Source organism: Sinohyriopsis cumingii, chromosome 7 (genome assembly GCF_028554795.1).
Source record: "Sinohyriopsis cumingii isolate HCF-2022 chromosome 7, ASM2855479v2, whole genome shotgun sequence".
In the NCBI taxonomy this organism is placed as follows: domain Eukaryota; kingdom Metazoa; phylum Mollusca; class Bivalvia; order Unionida; family Unionidae; genus Sinohyriopsis; species Sinohyriopsis cumingii.
In genome coordinates this window covers 11,133,884-11,152,779 of record NC_142967.1, presented here as the reverse complement: position 1 = coordinate 11,152,779, position 18,896 = coordinate 11,133,884, and the positions used below count along the sequence as shown (strand labels likewise).

At 35.0% G+C, this 18,896-nt stretch overlaps 1 protein-coding gene across 2 annotated transcripts in view; it reads left to right on the top strand.

Annotated features, from left to right (window-relative positions):
• LOC149794732 (serine/threonine-protein kinase 10-like) overlaps positions 1-18,896 on the top strand; it is a 202,508-nt gene that overhangs the window by 161,051 nt on the left and 22,561 nt on the right. For both annotated transcript variants that reach the window (XR_016422186.1, XM_089964351.1), the window contains exons 13-15: positions 2,813-2,936; positions 11,779-11,907; positions 17,187-17,330. Coding sequence is in view for 1 of the 2 variants with exons in the window: in XM_089964351.1 (XP_089820477.1) it covers positions 2,813-2,936; positions 11,779-11,907; positions 17,187-17,330 (397 nt within the window). In the remaining variant the exon portion in view is untranslated. The remainder of the gene's footprint in view (positions 1-2,812; positions 2,937-11,778; positions 11,908-17,186; positions 17,331-18,896) is intronic.

The following is an 18,896-nucleotide window of genomic DNA, read 5'->3' as shown; positions in this document are numbered from 1 at the left end:
TAAATAGCCAGTATAACCAGTGAGGAAAGCCGGGGAAATTCTTTTTCTTTAAAATCCTAACCCTATGGAAAATACGAAAATGTAGAGAGCCACCTTAGTAGATAGTGCATTTGTTCTTGAACTTTCAAATCAACCCTTTTTAGTATACAGGTTTTTGACTTTACATGACAATCATGTGGCCAGACAAGGTTTTTGAGCACAGGAGTTTGTCCATTTGACTGCTTCAGTCATCATAGTATATTATAAAGAGTACCATGTAACAAAATGATGCTGATAAGTGGATTGTTGGTGGTTTAGAATAAATCATCATACAATTGATGTGAAATAACATGACAACAGTGTTCATGTTGAGGTATATAATATTTAATGTCATTAGCCCTACTAGTCTCAGACTGCCTGTCAGGCATGTAAATTGTATTTAATGTCATTAGCCCTACTAGTCTCAGACTGCCTGTCAGGCATGTAAATTGTATTTAATGTCATTAGCCCTACTAGCCTCAGACTGCCTGTCAGGCATGTAAATTGTATTTAATGTCATTAGCCCTACTAGCCTCAGACTGCCTGTCAGGCATGTAAATTGTATTTAATGTCATTAGCCCTACTAGTCTCAGACTGCCTGTCAGGCATGTAAATTGTATTTAATGTCATTAGCCCTACTAGCCTCAGACTGCCTGTCAGGCATGTAAATTGTATTTAATGTCATTAGCCCTACTAGTCTCAGACTGCCTGTCAGGCATGTAAATTGTATTTAATGTCATTAGCTCTACTAGCCTCAGACTGCCTGTCAGGCATGTAAATTGTATTTAATGTCATTAGCCCTACTAGCCTCAAACTGCCTGTCAGGCATGTAAATTGTATTTAATGTCATTAGCCTTACTAGCCTCAGACTGCCTGTCAGGCATGTAAATTGTATTTAATGTCATTAGCCTTACTAGCCTCAGACTGCCTGTCAGGCATGTAAATTGTATTTAATGTCATTGGCCCTACTAGCCTCAGACTGCCTGCCAGGCCTGTAAATTGTATTTATACATTTCTTGATGTGCTGCTCATTGTTTTAAAATTTTCAAAAGCTATATTTAGCAAAAAAACATTACAGTCACCACTTGTATATTGGTAAGTTTCTTTGAGTCACACTGCAGCCTGTTTCTTCTTTAAAACACTCTGCTGCCTGTTTCTTCTGTGACACTACTGCCCCTTCTCTGTGACACACTGCTGCCTATTTCATCTTTGTGACACTGCTGCCTATTTATTCTTTGTGACACACTGCTGCCCATTAATTCTTTGTGGCACACTGCTGCCTGTTAATTATTTGAGACACACTGCTGCCTGTTTCTTCTTCAAGGCACACTGCTGCCAATTATTTTCTTGAGAAACACTGTGGCCTATTTCTTTGAGACAAAGCCACTGCCTCAGAAAATAGACACTAATTCTCCAAGTTGAAATGATTGATTTGTCATACAGGCACCACTGAAATTTTATTTTAATTATTGTATGTCCATAATACAAACTCTCACAAGTTCTGTTACAGACCTGTCATTTGCTCAAATGTACAGTGGCTGTCTTGTGGGTAAAGAAAACTGGAGAACCACTTATTATAGCACCCCCACCCCCCAACTCTATTGTACAAGCATTAGTACCTTGTTGGATAATGATACAAGTCACCAAGTCTGTACTGGTAGCTGTGTCAAGAACTTTTTATTTTGTACAAAAGTTATTTGAAATATTTTTGTAAATCATAATGCACACTTCAGTATGTGGAATGTGGGGAGACAGTGTTTAGGGAACCCTTGTTATCTAATTTTATCAATTCTTGTGTGTTTAGGCTCGAATAAACAGTAACACTAGAAAGAGTGAAAACAACAAGCTTTGAAAAAAATACAGTGACTTATTTCCCTGGAAAAATTCTGTAAAAATGAAAAAATATAAACTTACGGTTTTATAGAATCAAATCCAAAAATAATCCGAGAATAATCCAAGAATACAATTTAGTAGGCCTAATAACAAAATGTTCTTCAGATTAAAAGTTTGAATCCTGACGAAGAATCCAAGATGGAAGACGATGACGTATGCTGCAATCTGTAGTGTTGAAGTCTACAGTTCCTTTTAGAAACAAGAATTATCACTCCGGTTTTGGATAGCTGAATAAATTTTTATATAAAAAAAAACTGTCCTTGTTCAACAATTATACATGAGCACATGTATTTTCCAGAAAAATAACAATTAATCCTTTTGAATCCAAGTAATTTGAAATAATTCCAATCCAAGTAATTTGAAATAACTACAAACAACACAACACACAACTTCCAGTGTAACAGCCCAGCTTCTACTGAGAATAATTTTCCAAAACAGAGGTTATGTCATCTTCTAAACGTAAACAGGGGGTAATGTGATCATGTTCTCAAAGCCCATAGAAATTAAGTACTAGTTAAAGGTCACATACACCCAGTGTGACCCAGACGAAAACCAATCGTTTTACTCTAAGAAATAAAAACTAAAATTGTTGACATCTTAAACACAAAGTCCCATCATGACCTCAGCATTTTCTTTTAAAATAAAGATAGAACTTGTTTACATGGTTGCTACAAATTATGAAACAAGGTCAGGATTTAGATCAACACCTGATGTGTTTAAACTAAGTCAAGGTCAAATTATTTTCTGCAAAAATTATCATCTCTAGTAAATAAATTTACATTACAATATCATGTAATGAAAAATAATAAAAAATAAAACTGACAAACAATTAAATTGAAATAAATGTATATTAAGTCAGATATGATTAAATGAAATATACATAACACAATTATTTTTCCAGGAAGCAAGACTTGCGGGAGTTGAAGCTGCTACAGAAACTGGAGAACAAACAATACCAGGACCTCAGCGACAAATCCAAGGTTGCCAGGGACGTGCAGGAGCGAAAGTTTGAAGTGGACATGCAGGTTAGGCACCAACCAAATTAGCACATTACTTGATGAATTTTGAAATTCAGATTGGCTAGCCACACTATATCCACACACATGATGGTGATAGTGGTAGTGGTGGGTAATCCCATAAAATGTGGATTAAATGTTGTGAAATATAGTCTTTTTTTTATAATTTTGAGCTCTTCTGGTCATAGATAAGAAGACCTGATATGATAGCCTGTTGTCTTTGTCCATCGTTTGTCTGTCCATCAGCACAAATTTATTGTTTTTGCTTCTTCTAAACTAATTGGAGAATTACCATGAAACGTTACACACCTATTCATTCCATGATCTAGTTTTACCTGAATGAAAATGATGCTATCTGTTCCTATACTAATCAAAGCATGACTGCTGTTGGCAACTGCACAGTTCTCAAACACTATCCAGATTTATTTTTTTAAATGCAGAAAAAAACGAAGACAAATATGTGCATTTTATTAGAAGTTGCAACATTTTAAAAATCAGTAAGATTTAGAGAAACAATCCACAGGTAAGACAAAAGCAGTAACTTGGGAGTTGTCAATGGAGCACAGTTTTGCACAAAAATTTAGACTGATGCTAAACACAGATTTGACTGATTTTCCACACATTGTAGTAGCTGGTGACAATTAGTCTCTTGACTTATTGAGTTGTCATACCAAAGAACAATTAAGTTTTCAGCAGGCATGTACACCACATTTATAATGATTACAATGCAACTGAATGAAAAAAATAAAATCAGAACAGCTTCTTTAAAAGCATCAATATCTGAAAGTGTGGCCATCGTTATTTCCCAACAGTTTAATTGATATTTATTCATATATATTGTTTTTTATTGAGAATTTTTTTTTGCTTAAGACAATTTTTCAGAATACGTTTTCTTATGAAAATATGCAAATTTCATGCAGTTGATTCTAGATTGATGAGCACTAACCGTTGTTTTCATTGATATAACAAACGATATCTTAAGCAGTCATTTACCAAATTTGATCTGATATTTAAATGTTATGCAAGCAGGAGCCAGTTTTATGCTGTTTCTGTAAGAGAAAAAATGGGAGCCACACTTACCTCAGCATGATAAGTTGGTTCGCGAATTTTCAGGATGCACTAAGATGAGGAAGCTGTTTATGTAAATTGTCCAGTGTACAATTGATGATGATCTAGCCTCCAAAATTAGTGCCTTGTTGTCTGCTACTTCTGCTGGTTGTGTTGACATGTGTTTACAACACAGCAGGTATATCAGGTGCTGATTGAAAACTGATAATCTGATTCCCATCATGGCAAATGTTTCCTTGGTAAAAGCACATGGCTTCTATTTCGATTTCAGCATGATAACAGCCAGTAACGTTCCAAAAGTGCTGTTAAAAACTAATCATCAATCATATTTGGCAACTATAGTGGCCATATAAAAAATCATGTTATCAATGCTGTTTAAGGAATGGAGAGATTTATGTGGCCATGTAAAAAATCATGTTATCAATGCTGTTTAAGGAATGGAGAGATTTATGTGGCCATGTAAAAAATCATGTTATCAATGCTGTTTAAGGAATGGAGAGATTTATGTGGCCATGTAAAAAATCATGTTATCAGTGCTGTTTATGGAATGGAGAGATTTATATGAGGTTTCCACCAAAACATTTTGCATTATGTAATTTAGTAAGTTAAATCAGACCCCCCAACTGTGTTGATACTTATGAACTATTTGTGAGTCAGATGTCACCTGTTAATTAAAATGCAATTTTGCTGCTTACAAACCTGTCTGGAACACACTTACATATGTTAAGACACTTACTGGTATTTGGTAATAGCCGTAAGTAGCCATGAAATTCAAAATGACCCAAGGACACAGAGTTGTGTTATTCCATGTGGATATGCATGTCATTCAATAGGATTCGATCAGCAAATATTCTGTACATATAACCAAAAGGACCAACGGTAGCTCAAGAGATGTGAGAAATACCAGTAAGGGTCAAAAATTGTGTAATCGGTGATATCAGGCATACAATTAGTCCATCAGGATCAACTCGTATTTGGGAGTCTGATTTATTGGACTATATGCAATTGGCCCTGAATACAAATAGTGCAGATTTTACAGTCAGTAGGTCCATGCAATTACGAACAAAACAAACCTGCTTGAGCTTGTGGTCAAATTAGAGGTCACTGCTTTTAATTTTGTACTGCGTTGAGCTCATGAACACTGACTTGTACGTATACAAATGAATTTTAACCAAACATTCTATGTCTTGTTATTTAAATAAACAAGTTGCTGGTCAGCACTATGACAATATCTTGAAGGTCTGAGTTTTTAATTCCATTTAGTTCTCGATTCTGGTGGGTTTTTTTTCCATAATGGTTAGTAACCTTGACAACACAAAAAATGGAATTTAATAACATTTTGTGGATATATTTGAAGAATATCCTGAATGATGCCATTAACATTACTTAGTTTTGGATTCGAAAAGAAAAGAATGGATTAAAACAAACTTAGTATGTAGATATTTCTTGATCAGTATTTGAGATGAGTGCAGTGATATCAGGTTCAGTGTCAAAGGCCAAGATATTTTGTTTTCAAATACTGTCTTTTTGGGATTGCCAGATTTGCTATGTTAGAGTTCCTAAAGAGTACATGTATATGAGATGATTTCAATACTGTAAATTAAAGAAAGATATCAGGAAGAAAGAAATGGACTTATTGTGAATTCCTGCTGATTCATTTGGTAAGTAGAACACAAGGACACGAGGTCCTTTTGTTCCAGAAATATCCATTGTTTCACGTGATCATCATGAATGAAAAATATTTGGCTTCTTCTAAACTAATTGGAGAATTACCATGAAGCTGTCTAGGTATGTCCTTGGGAAAGGCTTAGAGCTCCCATTTCCTTGGCATGATAGAGCCAATAATGTGTTGACGATGCCATTAGAAACCAACCAACCAACCAGCCAATCATTCAAGTTGGTTGACACAATCTCTAGCATCTTGTTTGAAAATTTTAATACATAAAATACAAGCATTAGTAGAATTAACATTCCTCATTCCTGAGAGCTCTTTTCTTTGACTAGCTTGGCATTCTCAATAGGTAAATGGCAAACCAGCTGCAGTACATACCATATCTGATTAGATTACTTTGTTAGAATCACATGCTGCCCGCTGTGGCAGGTACTGATGTTTTTTTAATGATATTATTGGTAATACTGAGTGTTAAATACTTACCAAGTACTTGCTTTCACAAAATAGTGGTCATCAGAAGAATGAATTAAAGGATATTTTATCTTATTATATGCTAATTTTTGTCTCTCTTAAGTTTCCATTTGTCAGAATCGTGCAATATTTTACGATATTGCACACCTTCATATTGCACTCGCGTGCATGACACTTGTGCCCAATAGTGTTTTGGGAGGTATTTTGTAAACAAATCATGTACACTCATGTAGTAGATGCTTTACATTTTGGGTGATTAAATTTGTTTCTGAATAAATTAAAGCAGATGTTTCATGGACTGCCACATACCAGCTGTTTTGCAATATTCCACTTTAACTTTTTTGATACAATGTTTCAGATTTAGGCTAGTGGTAGATGCCAGACAGTTCATAAAATCCTTACAAATAACATGCAAGTGACAAGGCATAAATGTCTTCTTTAGCTGGTAATAAGAATGGCAAAAAGAATATATCTACAGTTTTACATCCTGAATTTCCTCAAAATGTACTTTCTTAGTTCTGGAAATCTGAATTACAAAAGCAATGTCATGGGTTCTAAAGCTTGATTACTCATTTTGAAATTGTAGTGTAATTTCGACTACATTCCAAGTGCAATAACATCCTCCTTACTGCGCTCAAAATGAAATAAACATTATATTCCATCGTGTCTTTTTGATAATTACAATTGAAAGGGTTCATATTTTTCTCACATTATAATTCCAGACATTCAATAACAGAACAGAAACACACTTACACATGTCAAACTCGCTGCTCCCTCACTGCTGAAATCAAATGTACTTCATGTAGAATTGGCACAAATAAATCCAGTCCATAATCACGAAATTTTGTAGAGTTAACAAAAATACCAGAATCTGTTAATTCCAGACCAAATAGAAAAGTTGTTGCAGTGCGCATTCATTCACAATATGAATTTAAATTTCAATTTTAAGTAGACCAAAATGCCATTTTCTTTCGAAAGTGATGTCTGGTGCATGTTCAAATTTATCTGTGCGGAGTTATATGTGCATTAATAATTTTGTTGTGTACTGATGAATCTGCGCTTGTTTATTTAGTTTGGAATACATCATAAATAGAGGATATTTGCTTGAAACAAGTGAATAACGGATATATTTCATCGAGTGGAAGAAAAACTCAGTATTTTCATGAGTGGTGAAGCCACAAGTGCAAATACTAGAGCTTTTCACCCACGAGATGAAATGTATCCATTATTCACTCATTTCAAGCAAATATTCTTTTTATTTTATGCTCACATAAATTGGCTACCTAAAGTTTGTGGCACAGTAAATTAGCAGATTTCTTACGGTAATGTTAGCTGATTACCATACATGACGGTAATGTTAGCTGATTACCGTACATGTTCTGCTGTGCTATGTGTACCTGCGCACAAAATTAGTTCCACATCAGAGTGATAAAAATTAACTGATATTTCCAGAATAACAAACTTTAAGTTTCAAGGATAACAGACAGTGATTATTAATAATGACAATGACATGTACACAAGTTAAAAGTAGTTCACTGACAGAAAATCAAAGGGAGGTAAGTATGTTCTGATCCAAAAAAGTAGTTCCTGTAGTGAAAAAATGTTGTTATTTTTTCACTGAAGTGAAATATCAATATTATTTTAATTAGAAAATCAAGTAATTCACTGCTTAGCATAAAATAAATTCAGTTACTTTGTTTCTTGTAGTGTATTTTTGTTTATATAATTAAGCTTAAGGTAGAATAAGAAAATCGGCATATAATAAAAAGGTTACTGCATTTGTATGGGAAAAGAAGAACTCGTTTTGTCGGATGGATATACTGCACTCACAAGTTCGTGCAGTATTCCATCTGAAAAACTCATTCATATTTTCCCATACAAATGCAGTATCCTATAAATATTCTGATTTTGTAAATAAAAATGAAAACCCTTTTTTACAGGAACTGTGTATTGTGCAAAGCAAAGATAATGTTTTTGAAAATAAAACTCATTTTTCAATAAAATCTAGTCCAACAGACTAAAACTCATTCTATTTCAAAAACTCTTCTATTAAAGACGCCCAGATCTCTCTTTCTTTTTAAATTCTTCCCTTCTAGATTCTAATACAATGCTTAAAAAAATGACTCAGAATTCAGATATCCACCTTGTCAACCATTTAGACTTAACCTATCACACGTGCTGCATCTCTGAAACTACTTGGAGAATTGCTATGAAACTTTATTCACACATTAATCCCCTGACCTAGTTATTCCAGCATGAAAATGGTCCAGCTTTTACATGAGATATCTTGTTGTTATTCTGCCTAATAAATGGTCGTATCAACATGGGGTTTTCACTAAAAGTCTTTATGATTTCTAGTTGGTCTTGAATGAAAGTGGGGCAGATGTGAGGTCCAGTATGGCCACTATGGCAGCCATCTTGAAAATCTTTTCACAATTCATTCTGAATGGACAATCATATCAACATAGGATTTTCAATGAAAGATTACTTATGATATCTCGTTGTTCCTAAATGAAAATGGTGATGATGTGATGTCCAAGATGGCTGCCACACTGGCCACTCCCACATGGATGGTCGTATCAACATAAGATTTTCAAAAAAAGACTTATTACAATATCATGTCTAACTGGCAGTAAAATCATTATCAAATGGGGTTTTGACCAAACACTTCTAATGATATCCACTTTGCCCTAAAGGAAAATGGTGCCAAGCTCAATCTAATATATGCATTACAGTAGCCAAATGACTTTTTTGTTTATTGCTGAAAAATATCAGAGATGGTTTCAACACCTGACAGTTAAAAGGAAAAAAAGGTCTTATCCTGAATTGGTGGAAATTTTTATGCAAGTAGGGCATCAGTCCATTCAAAACACTTGTGCTTAATTGTTGAACTTAAAACATCATTGTCAGCCACTGTGGTAATGCTGCAAGTGACATTATTAAGGTCAATTATAAAAGTCCTAATACACTAATTAGCTTAATTAGGAGAAGTATAATATAATAATCCAGTATTATATTGATGGTCTTACCTTGGATAAGCTTGGTTCTTAATACATGCTAGTTTGAGCTGCAGTGAATTTCATATTATTATGCCAGTTTCATTTGTGTCATCTGCCATTGAAAGTTTTCGAGGCCACCATATGAACGGTTAAGCTGCAAACCCAATTTATTTGACATTCAGTTGTTGTTTTTTTCGGTTGGTGGGGGGTACCACCATTTCTCAGTGATTTATATATATGTTGGCCAGTATAACTGGCTAATGAAGTACCCAGGAGAGTACTGGTAAGAACCACCAACCAACAGGAAGCTACTGGCAAGCATTCTTACATAACCCATATTAGTCGATTCTCAGACTCTAACCCATGTGGACAGTGGTGAGATGGCAGAGATCAGTAAAGTGAGTGCTTTAAACCACTCAGCCACCTGGGGCACCTTGACATTCAGTACGTTCAGGTTTGTGTATCATGTTCTTAAAGAATAATACTATCAGATGAAATTTGATGAATGAAAGAAATTGCTGCCTCTTGAAACAACTTGTATTTTCTGTTTGTTGGCATCAAAATTCCTATTCTACATACAAACAAGGCAGGATAAAACTGTTATAATGTGTAGAACATCATTTAGGTAGAAATATATTGTATTAATACATCAACAGAGTTTCTTTGATTGAATAATTCGTCTTTGTTGCATCCATTTATCATGTGTTATTCTATTCAGTAATTTCTGAGAAAGTATTGGTCCATTTAATATTATTGTGCTGTATATGCCCACAAGATTGACCAAGGCATAGCCCCATATCTACTGGGCTGACATATTGGTAGGTCTTGATCTTTTAGGCTGGTGACATTTTGGGGTAACATTATAAAGTATATTTTGACCTAATTGAGGGTAAAAAAAACTATCCAGTTTCACATTAAATTTTGTAGATGATTTTGTTGTACATTAATGACTATTGAACAGAAGAATATAAGAAAATGTGCCATGGTACAAAAGGTCCATTAAGTAAATGAAAACATTAGCAGATTGGCTCAGTTTCTTGTGACAGGTTTTTCCAACCTGATACATCTAGAAATTTGTATGTTGTTGAATGAAATATATCTTTTTGACTTTTTCTGAAATTTGAAACAGAAAGACAGTAATGCCAGTTTACATATCATTTAAAGATTGTAAATCTTTCCAACTAAAGCAATATTTACACTGTTTTCAGCAGCACAGTAATTTGACCCCAGCAAACATCTTTAATATATGATTCAAATGACAATCTGACAATCGTGTACTCAGTATTCCCACTATGAAAACAAAGTCATATGGATAGCGTTCTTTTGCATACCAGGGCCCAGCAACGTGGAATGAATTGCCCACTGAACTTAGACACAAAGACACAGTGATCACATTCAAGAGGGCTCTCAAAACTCACTTATTTTGACTGCAAGAACAAACTTATAGACCTAATAATGTTTCCTACCTGAAATATTCTCAGCATGTTTTTTATTTTTTTAATGTTTTTCTAATTTCATGGTGTTTGTTTTTGTAATAATATTATTATATGTTTTTTATCTTATAGGTGTTGTCTAATGTTGTAAAGCACTTAGAGTTTCTAAAGATTAGGCGCTATACAAAGTCCTCATTATTATTATTATTTATATATGATTCAAATGACAGTGTTGTGGGTGTGAGGAGCAAATCAGATTCAACGTGTCATTGCATTGTTTTAAAATTGAGTCTTATTCAGCATTAGTATCATAAGATTTGTTTAAAGCATACATTTTGCTGTACGCAAAATCAGGCGAATTTGTGACTTTTTCAGAATTTTTTTTATTGTAAATTGAATGAGCCTATGTTTTGCTGATTGTGTTGGTCAACATGTTGAAATTGAATGATAGGGTGGGAACTGTTATACATGTCCATTTCTTTGTAGAGAACTTTAACTGAGTACTGGTTTTATTGAAATGTTTGGTATAATAAACTAAAAATCACTCGAGAATCATCAATTCATTAAGAAAATTAAGGCCTGATAGTATTGTGGTATAGAATTCAATAGTAGTGATGGCAGTGTTGTATAGATTCAGTGGTAGTGACAGTAGTGTGGTGTAGAATTAAATTGTAGTGAAGTAGTGTGGTATAGAATTAAATTGTAGTGAAGTAGTGTGGTATAGAATTCATTAACAGTGACAGTACCAGTACTGTGATAGAGAATTCAATAGTTGTGACATGATGTGGTATAGAATTAAATTGTAGTGACAGCAGTGTGGAATAGAATTCAGTAATAGTAACAGTAATATGGTATGGAATTCAATAATAGTAACAGTGTTGTAGTACAAAGATTCAATAGAAATTACAGTAGTGTGGTAAAGAATTCAAGAGTAATAATAGTAGTATAGAATTCAATAGTATTGACAGTGTTGTAGTACAAAGATTCAGTAGAAATTACAGTAGTGTGGTAAAGAATTCAAGAGTAATAATAGTAGTATAGAATTCAATAGTATTGACAGTGTTGTAGTACAAAGATTCAGTAGAAATTACAGTAGTGTGGTAAAGAATTCAAGAGTAATAATAGTAGAATAGAATTCAGTAGTATTGACAGTGGTGTGGTAATAGAATTCAAGGGTTTAAAACACATTGTACTGTGTATTATTTCAGAGTCTGCTCAAGAACTATGACCAGGACATGGATATGTTGACAAAGCAGCAGAAACAGCAGGTGGAGAAAGCCGAGGCTAGCCAGGCTTTTGACCTCAAGGCCACAGCCAGACGTATCAAATTAGATCAGGTTTGTAGATATTTTGCTACTTAACAACTTCCACTTGTGAGAAAACCAGCCCCAGCATAATAAGAATTATTAAAAATGCTTTGATGTTTCAGTATGATAGACGACATGCTCGTATCAGACGATAGTATGAGAGCCTGAGATGTCAACCACATTTCCAGTTCCTGTTAGAATTACCTCCCTTATCTCTTAAAAATGATGATGCACATAAAATCTCCTTTGAAGCAACCAATATCAATTTTCCTTATTGATGAGCATAAAGTTTTGCAGATTTTGACTAATGTATGATATGGATGAATAATATGGTTCCTTCATTATTGAACTGTTTTGAAATCCCAGCATTAACGTCATAGTCATATTAGTGTAATTTTGATAATTCAGCGTTTTTTTTATTTTTTATTTAACATTTATACTATGTACAGAATTCAGCAGCATACATGATAAACAGTGCTAATTTTGATTTTTCTGAAATAATAACATTTTGTCACTTCATTGTCATCATTTTTAAGGAAAAAATTGCTTTTGAAGATATTGGAATAACTTTGTATATCTTTTCTTTAAAAGTTCAATGTAAAGGTTTTGGTTTAAACTTATTTTGAGTCACCCCAGAACTATTGTGTTTAAAAGTGTGACCCTCCCAATAGTGTAAGTAACTAAAATTATGCTGCAAAATGAATATTGATTTTGCATGAATTTAAGAAATTAATACTGAATCTACATTCAGAATTATTATCAATGGCTAAAACAAAATCACAACAAAAAGAGAATGTTGCCATTGTTTGGAGGAATAATGAAAATACTGAGCATTTTTATGTCTTGGCTGTCTAAGGATGTATTTTTTCACCTTTATATTATACAGTGTTGCATCAAGAACCCCAAGGAGAGGGGACCAAAATTTGGGGTATACTTAATGGGACAGAGGAAAATAGTACCTAATGTACTAGCATTGTTAAAAAATGAGATGGTTTTGTTTGTTTTGTTCTGTTTTCTGCACTGTACTTTCATCTTCTCCTTGGACATTTACGTTGCTGTAATAAACATTTTATAAAGTACTCAAGCAAATCATGAAAACATTAGCATGTTTAAATATCATGTTGAGCTGCACTACATATTTTTTTATTATTCTGGATCATGCTATCATTCACCGTGAGTGTTTAGTGATTATAATAAGTCCCATTATTTTCTGAATGACTCTTTCCAGTCATTGATTAAACGACAAATTGTGAATTTTTATTTTAAAAAATCCATTTTATTGATAATTCCACCTCAAAAATAAATTCATTTGTCATTGTGGTATGTCTGATCATGAAAACATGTTACAATAGTAGTCATCAGAGACTTGACATTGCAACTCAGCTCAAACCTTGACTGTTTTCATTGCCAGATACATTCCTTTAAAATGGATATTTATTGCAATCTTACAGTTTTTATCACCATTAGCAACTTTGGTTATTGGTATCACCAACATAGATGGATGGATATCTGTTAATAAAAAGTAATGGGTGTAATTTATTTTAATTTTTGTGTGATGAAAAAGCATATGCAAGTGTCAAGCAGTAGCAATGATTTGAGGGAAATGGAAGAAAAAAATTGAAGAAAACCCAAGATCACACACTTAAGGTGCAGCACTGTTACAAGTGTAAGAGACAATAAGTACACCAATTACAACATATTTGTTCAAAATTATTGACAATAATGTTTTGAAAATACTGCAATTGTTTGAGATTGAAAATAGGGTAAAACTTTCCTGAAACATGACCCCATTTCACTGCTTGATATTTGCTGCTCCTGTTTTTTTGTTTTGATCAGTAAAACGGAATTTAAATAAAGAAATATGTATTGAATTTCTATTTTAGTATCTTTTATAAAAGGAAGTTACCCATTTTTAATAGTCCTCTCCCTCTCTCTAATTTTTTTAATTATTGAGACCATAAAGTATGCTGACAAGGTATCATATCAGTTGTTGCCTGAATCTTAGTCTCTGCCTCTTTCTGGCATTAGAAGGATTTATGATGATCTGATCAGCTTTTAATGTGCTTGGAAGAAAATTGAATATGGGCAGTACTTGCAGAGTTCTTCATGATGAGCAGTACTTGCAAAATTCTTCATGATGAGCAGTACTTGCAGAGCTCTTCATTATGTGCCGTACTTGCAAAGTTCTTCATGATGAGCAGTACTTGCAAAGTTCTTCATGAAGAGCAGTACTTGCAAAGTTCTTCATTATGTGCAGTACTTGCAGAGCTCTTCATTATGTGCAGTACTTGAAAAGTTCTTCATGATGAGCAGTATTTGCAGAGCTCTTCATTATGTGCAGTACTTGCAAAGTTCTTCATTATGTGCAGTACTTGCAGAGCTCTTCATTATGTGCAGTACTTGCAAAGTTCTCCATGATGAGCAGTACTTGCAAAGTTCTTCATGATGAGCAGTACTTGCAGAGCTCTTCATTATGTGCAGTACTTGCAAAGTTCTTCATGATGAGCAGTATTTGCAGAGCTCTTCATTATGTGCAGTACTTGCAAAGTTCTTCATTATGTGCAGTACTTGCAGAGCTCTTCATTATGTGCAGTACTTGCAAAGTTCTTCATGATAAACAGTACTTGCAAAGTTCTTCATGATGAGCAGTACTTGCAAAGTTCTTCATTATGTGCAGCACTTGCAAAGTTCTTCATGATGAGCACTACTTGCAAAGTTCTTCATGATGAACAGTACTTGCAAAGTTCTTTGTGATGAGCAGTGCTTGCAGAGTTCTTCATGATGAGCAGTACTTGCAAAGTTCTTCATTATGTGTAGTACTTGCAAAGTTCTTCATGATGAGCAGTACTTGCAAAGTTCTTGCAAAGTTCTTCATGATGAGCAGTACTTGCAAAGTTCTTCATGATGAGCAGTACTTGCAAAGTTCTTCATGATGTGCAGTACATGTACTTGCAAAGTTCTTCATGATGAGCAGTACTTGCAAAGTTCATCATTATGTGCAGTACTTGCAAAGTTCATCATTGTTGCAGTACTTGCAGAGTTCTTCAAGATGTGCAGTACATGTACTTGCAAAGTTCTTCATGATATGCAGTACATGTACTTGCAAAGTTCTTCATGATGAGCAGTACTTGCAAAGTTCATCATTATGTGCAGTACTTGCAAAGTTCATTATTATGTGCAGTACTTGCAAAGTTCTTCATGATGTGCAGTACATGTACTTGCAAAGTTCTTCATGATGAGCAGTACTTGCAAAGTTCATCATTATGTGCAGTACTTGCGAAGTTCATCATTATGTGCAGTACTTGCAAAGTTCTTCATGATGTGCAGTACATGTACTTGCATAGTTCTTCATGATGAGCAGTACTTGCAGAGTTCATCATTATGTGCAGTACTTGCGAAGTTCATCATTATGTGCAGTACTTGCAAAGTTCTTCATGATGTGCAGTACCTGTACTTGCATAGTTCTTCGTGATGAGCAGTACTTGCACAGTTCATCATTATGTGCAGTACTTGCAAAGTTTTTCATGATACTTTCTGGTTGCACATAGATTATGTGCTGTATTAGTCTCTACAGCTTTCTTTATCAGAAAATTGAAGAAGAATAGAATACAGTTTCCCCCTTTCTTTTCTTTTGAGTGCACTTACTTTATATTGCCAAAGGGATGCTCAGTATTTACTTAAAATGGGTGTTTTAATGATACTCTTTTCTGTAATGGATGATCACTATGTTCTGTAATTACATTAAGTACCTTTGGTGCAGTTTGCATGCCAGACCCGTGACCAGTAGGGTGCAGATTCAAATCCTACCACTGGAGCAGCCTGGGTCAGTTACTTTGGGGTGTCATTGGGCAAGGCATTTTACTTCACTTGCCTTTGCTCTAAATAACCCACTGACGTTGATGTGCCATAAAGAACCAAACCAGATTGTAATGAAATAACATGTAACAGCAAACCAAGCCTAAATCAAAGGTGGTAATGCAGTTGTCATTTTCGGACAGGTGTATTCACTAAATTTAGTTCGTTTTGTTTTGAGTTTTGGTTATGCCTATCACAATGACATGCCAAAAGCAGGCTGCCAAGGCTAGCATGGATGGGTATTGTGCCTGCAACCCTTGTATTACAAGTCTGGTGCACTGTCAACTGAGATACTGTGGCTTGCTAATTTTGGTTATAAATCTGAAGATTATGGTCTGAGTAAATTGTACTAGAAAAGTGGGTTTTTAATTAACAAACATCTATAACATACAATAAAAAATTGCTTACTAAAAGTTTCTCCACATTTGACCTTTAACACCTGCAATGCCATTATTTCATGGTCTTGCGGTCACGATTGTTAAATTTGCAGCTATTTGATAATGCAGTCGTCTTATTCAAATCAATAATAATCAAGTCAGTAACAATGAAAATATTGCAGTCTCCTTTTCCAAAATCAATAAAAATTAATAGGTGTGTTGCCTGTAATAATTTATTTTCTCTTTCAATTTTTACATTTGATAAAATTATAGGGTAAATAGATTTACAAACTGTGTTATTAGTAAGGCGGTTTTACTTGATTTATTGGAATTAGTGAACCTTTTAATGTCGACAGCTTTGTTTCTTTATTCTGTCATTGCCTCGTACTTGTCATCATTAGGTTGTCTGATTATACTATTGTCACAGAAGGTCTGAATAAATGATAAAAGTTTTAGTGCATGAATGTATTACCATATTCCTATATTTACGTCACAGAACAGCTAGATGCATTTTATACTTCTTTTTAATGAAACAGTGAGGAATAAAAGACATTTGTCTTGGTTTCTCTTATAAAAACTAAAAGATCCTTGGAATCATTTAGAATTTTTAAGAAATTCAAGATAATACAGAACCTCAAAAGTCAGCATTTCATACATGTATATTGCTGGAAAAGTATCATATAGGTATAATGAGAGAAAACATGCTTCTTAGGTCTCTTGGTTTTGTTAAGTTTTGAGTACAAGTTGCCATCAGCTTGCAGGCAGTTAAAAGGAACTGAAGATGTTTAAATGGTGGCAGCAGGCAGCACATGAAGCTGCTTTGAAAAGTGTCAGACATGCATAGGTTCAAAAGAGCAGCATAGCACTCTTTGGTCTCTTGCTTTGTTTATACAAACACAACTTGTTTATTTTCTTCCTGTACGAGAAAGAGTATGAAATAGTAGAGGAGAAGCAAATATAAGTCTGTGCAACACTAGCTTCTTCAGAAATATAGATACAGAAATTGTACGAGTCTTTTGTCATCTAATATCTTTGTTTTAATAAGCATAAAGCATAAATGATTGTTATCTGCTGTAGGAGAAGGAGTTAAAGTCATTCAAGGAAAAGCAGAAGCAGGACATGAAATTGCAGAAACAAGAGTTGGATTTCTTAGCCAAAAATGCCAAGAAGGAGGAAGTACGGAAACGCAAGGAAGAAAAGGAGATTCAGCTGGCAGAAGAGGTAATAAAGTTAGCATTTGGAAATTAACTCTCATTTTATTCATCAAGAGGTAGCAAGACAATGGTATCACTTTTTTGATGGTGTTGTTTTTATACCCCTCTGTAAAATTAGAGTTAATTAGGTGTCCTCATTTCTGTCCATCCTTGCTGCCAGCACACAGGTATATAGGTGTCCTCATTTCTGTCCATCCTTGCTGCCAGCACACAGGTATATAGGAGTCCTCATTTCTGTCCATTCTTGCTGCCAGCACACAGTTATATAGGTGTCCTCATTTCTGTCCATCCTTGCAGCCAGCACACAGGTATATAGGTGTCCTCATTTCTGTCCATCCTTGCTGCCAGCACACAGGTATATAGGTGTCCTCCTTTCTGTCCATCTTTGCTGCCAGCACACAGGTATATAGGTGTCCTCATTTCTGTCCATCCTTGCAGCCAGCACACAGGTATATAGGTGTCCTCATTTCTGTCCATCCTTGCAGCCAGCACACAGGTATATAGGTGTCCTCATTTCTGTCCATCCTTGCAACCAGCACACAGGTATATAGGAGTCCTCATGTCTGTCCATCCTTGCAGCCAGCACACAGGTATATAGGAGTCCTCATTTCTGTCCATCCTTGCAACCAGCACACAGGTATATAGGAGTCCTCATTTCTGTCCATCCTTGCTGCCAGCACACAGGTATATAGGAGTCCTCATGTCTGTCCATCCTTGCAGCCAGCACACAGGTATATGAGAGTCCTCATTTCTGTCCATCCTTGCAGCCAGCACACAGGTATATAGGTGTCCTCATTTCTGTCCATCCTTGCTGCCAGCACACATGTATATAGGAGTCCTCATTTCTGTCCATCCTTGCGGCCAGCACACAATCTCATTGGTGAAATTACTCCCACATTTTTTGATGTTATGCCATGAAACTTGGTAAATGGTCATCATCTGAATATGCACATATTTACAGATTTCTTTAACCCCATTCATTTTGTTTGAGTTGATGCCATTTTTGCATTGCAGCTTAATGCAGTGTGCAGTAAAATCATATGGCAACTGGTCCCCCAGTTTTTGATGGATTACCATGAAATTTGGTAAATATTATAATCATCACCTGAAGATAAACAAAGAGATAAAATCGCTATGCTCCCACAAAGAGTTGTTGACCTTTCTGTCCAGCAGCTGAATTCAGTGTATGAAAGAATCTTGTGAATGCAAATCTTTCTATTGATTCTGATGAATGATCATGTATGTATATATGTGTGTATGTGTGTTGTTGTTGTTGTGTTTAATGCCATTTTTCAGCACATGATAGGCTATACATGGCGGCCAGTATTATTGGTGGAGGAAGAACCCAGGAAAACCCCAGAAAGAACCACCGACCCATTAGAAGCTAATGGCAAGCTTTCTCACATACCCACATTGGCTGAATCCAAGACTCGAACCCACACAGACAGGTGAGATGGCAGTGATCCGTAATGGAGAGTGCTTTAGACCACTTGTCCACTCAGGGCCCCGTTTAATGCCGTGTAAACTTGTGTGTGTGTGTGTGTGTTTATGTTTGTATGTATGCATGCATGCA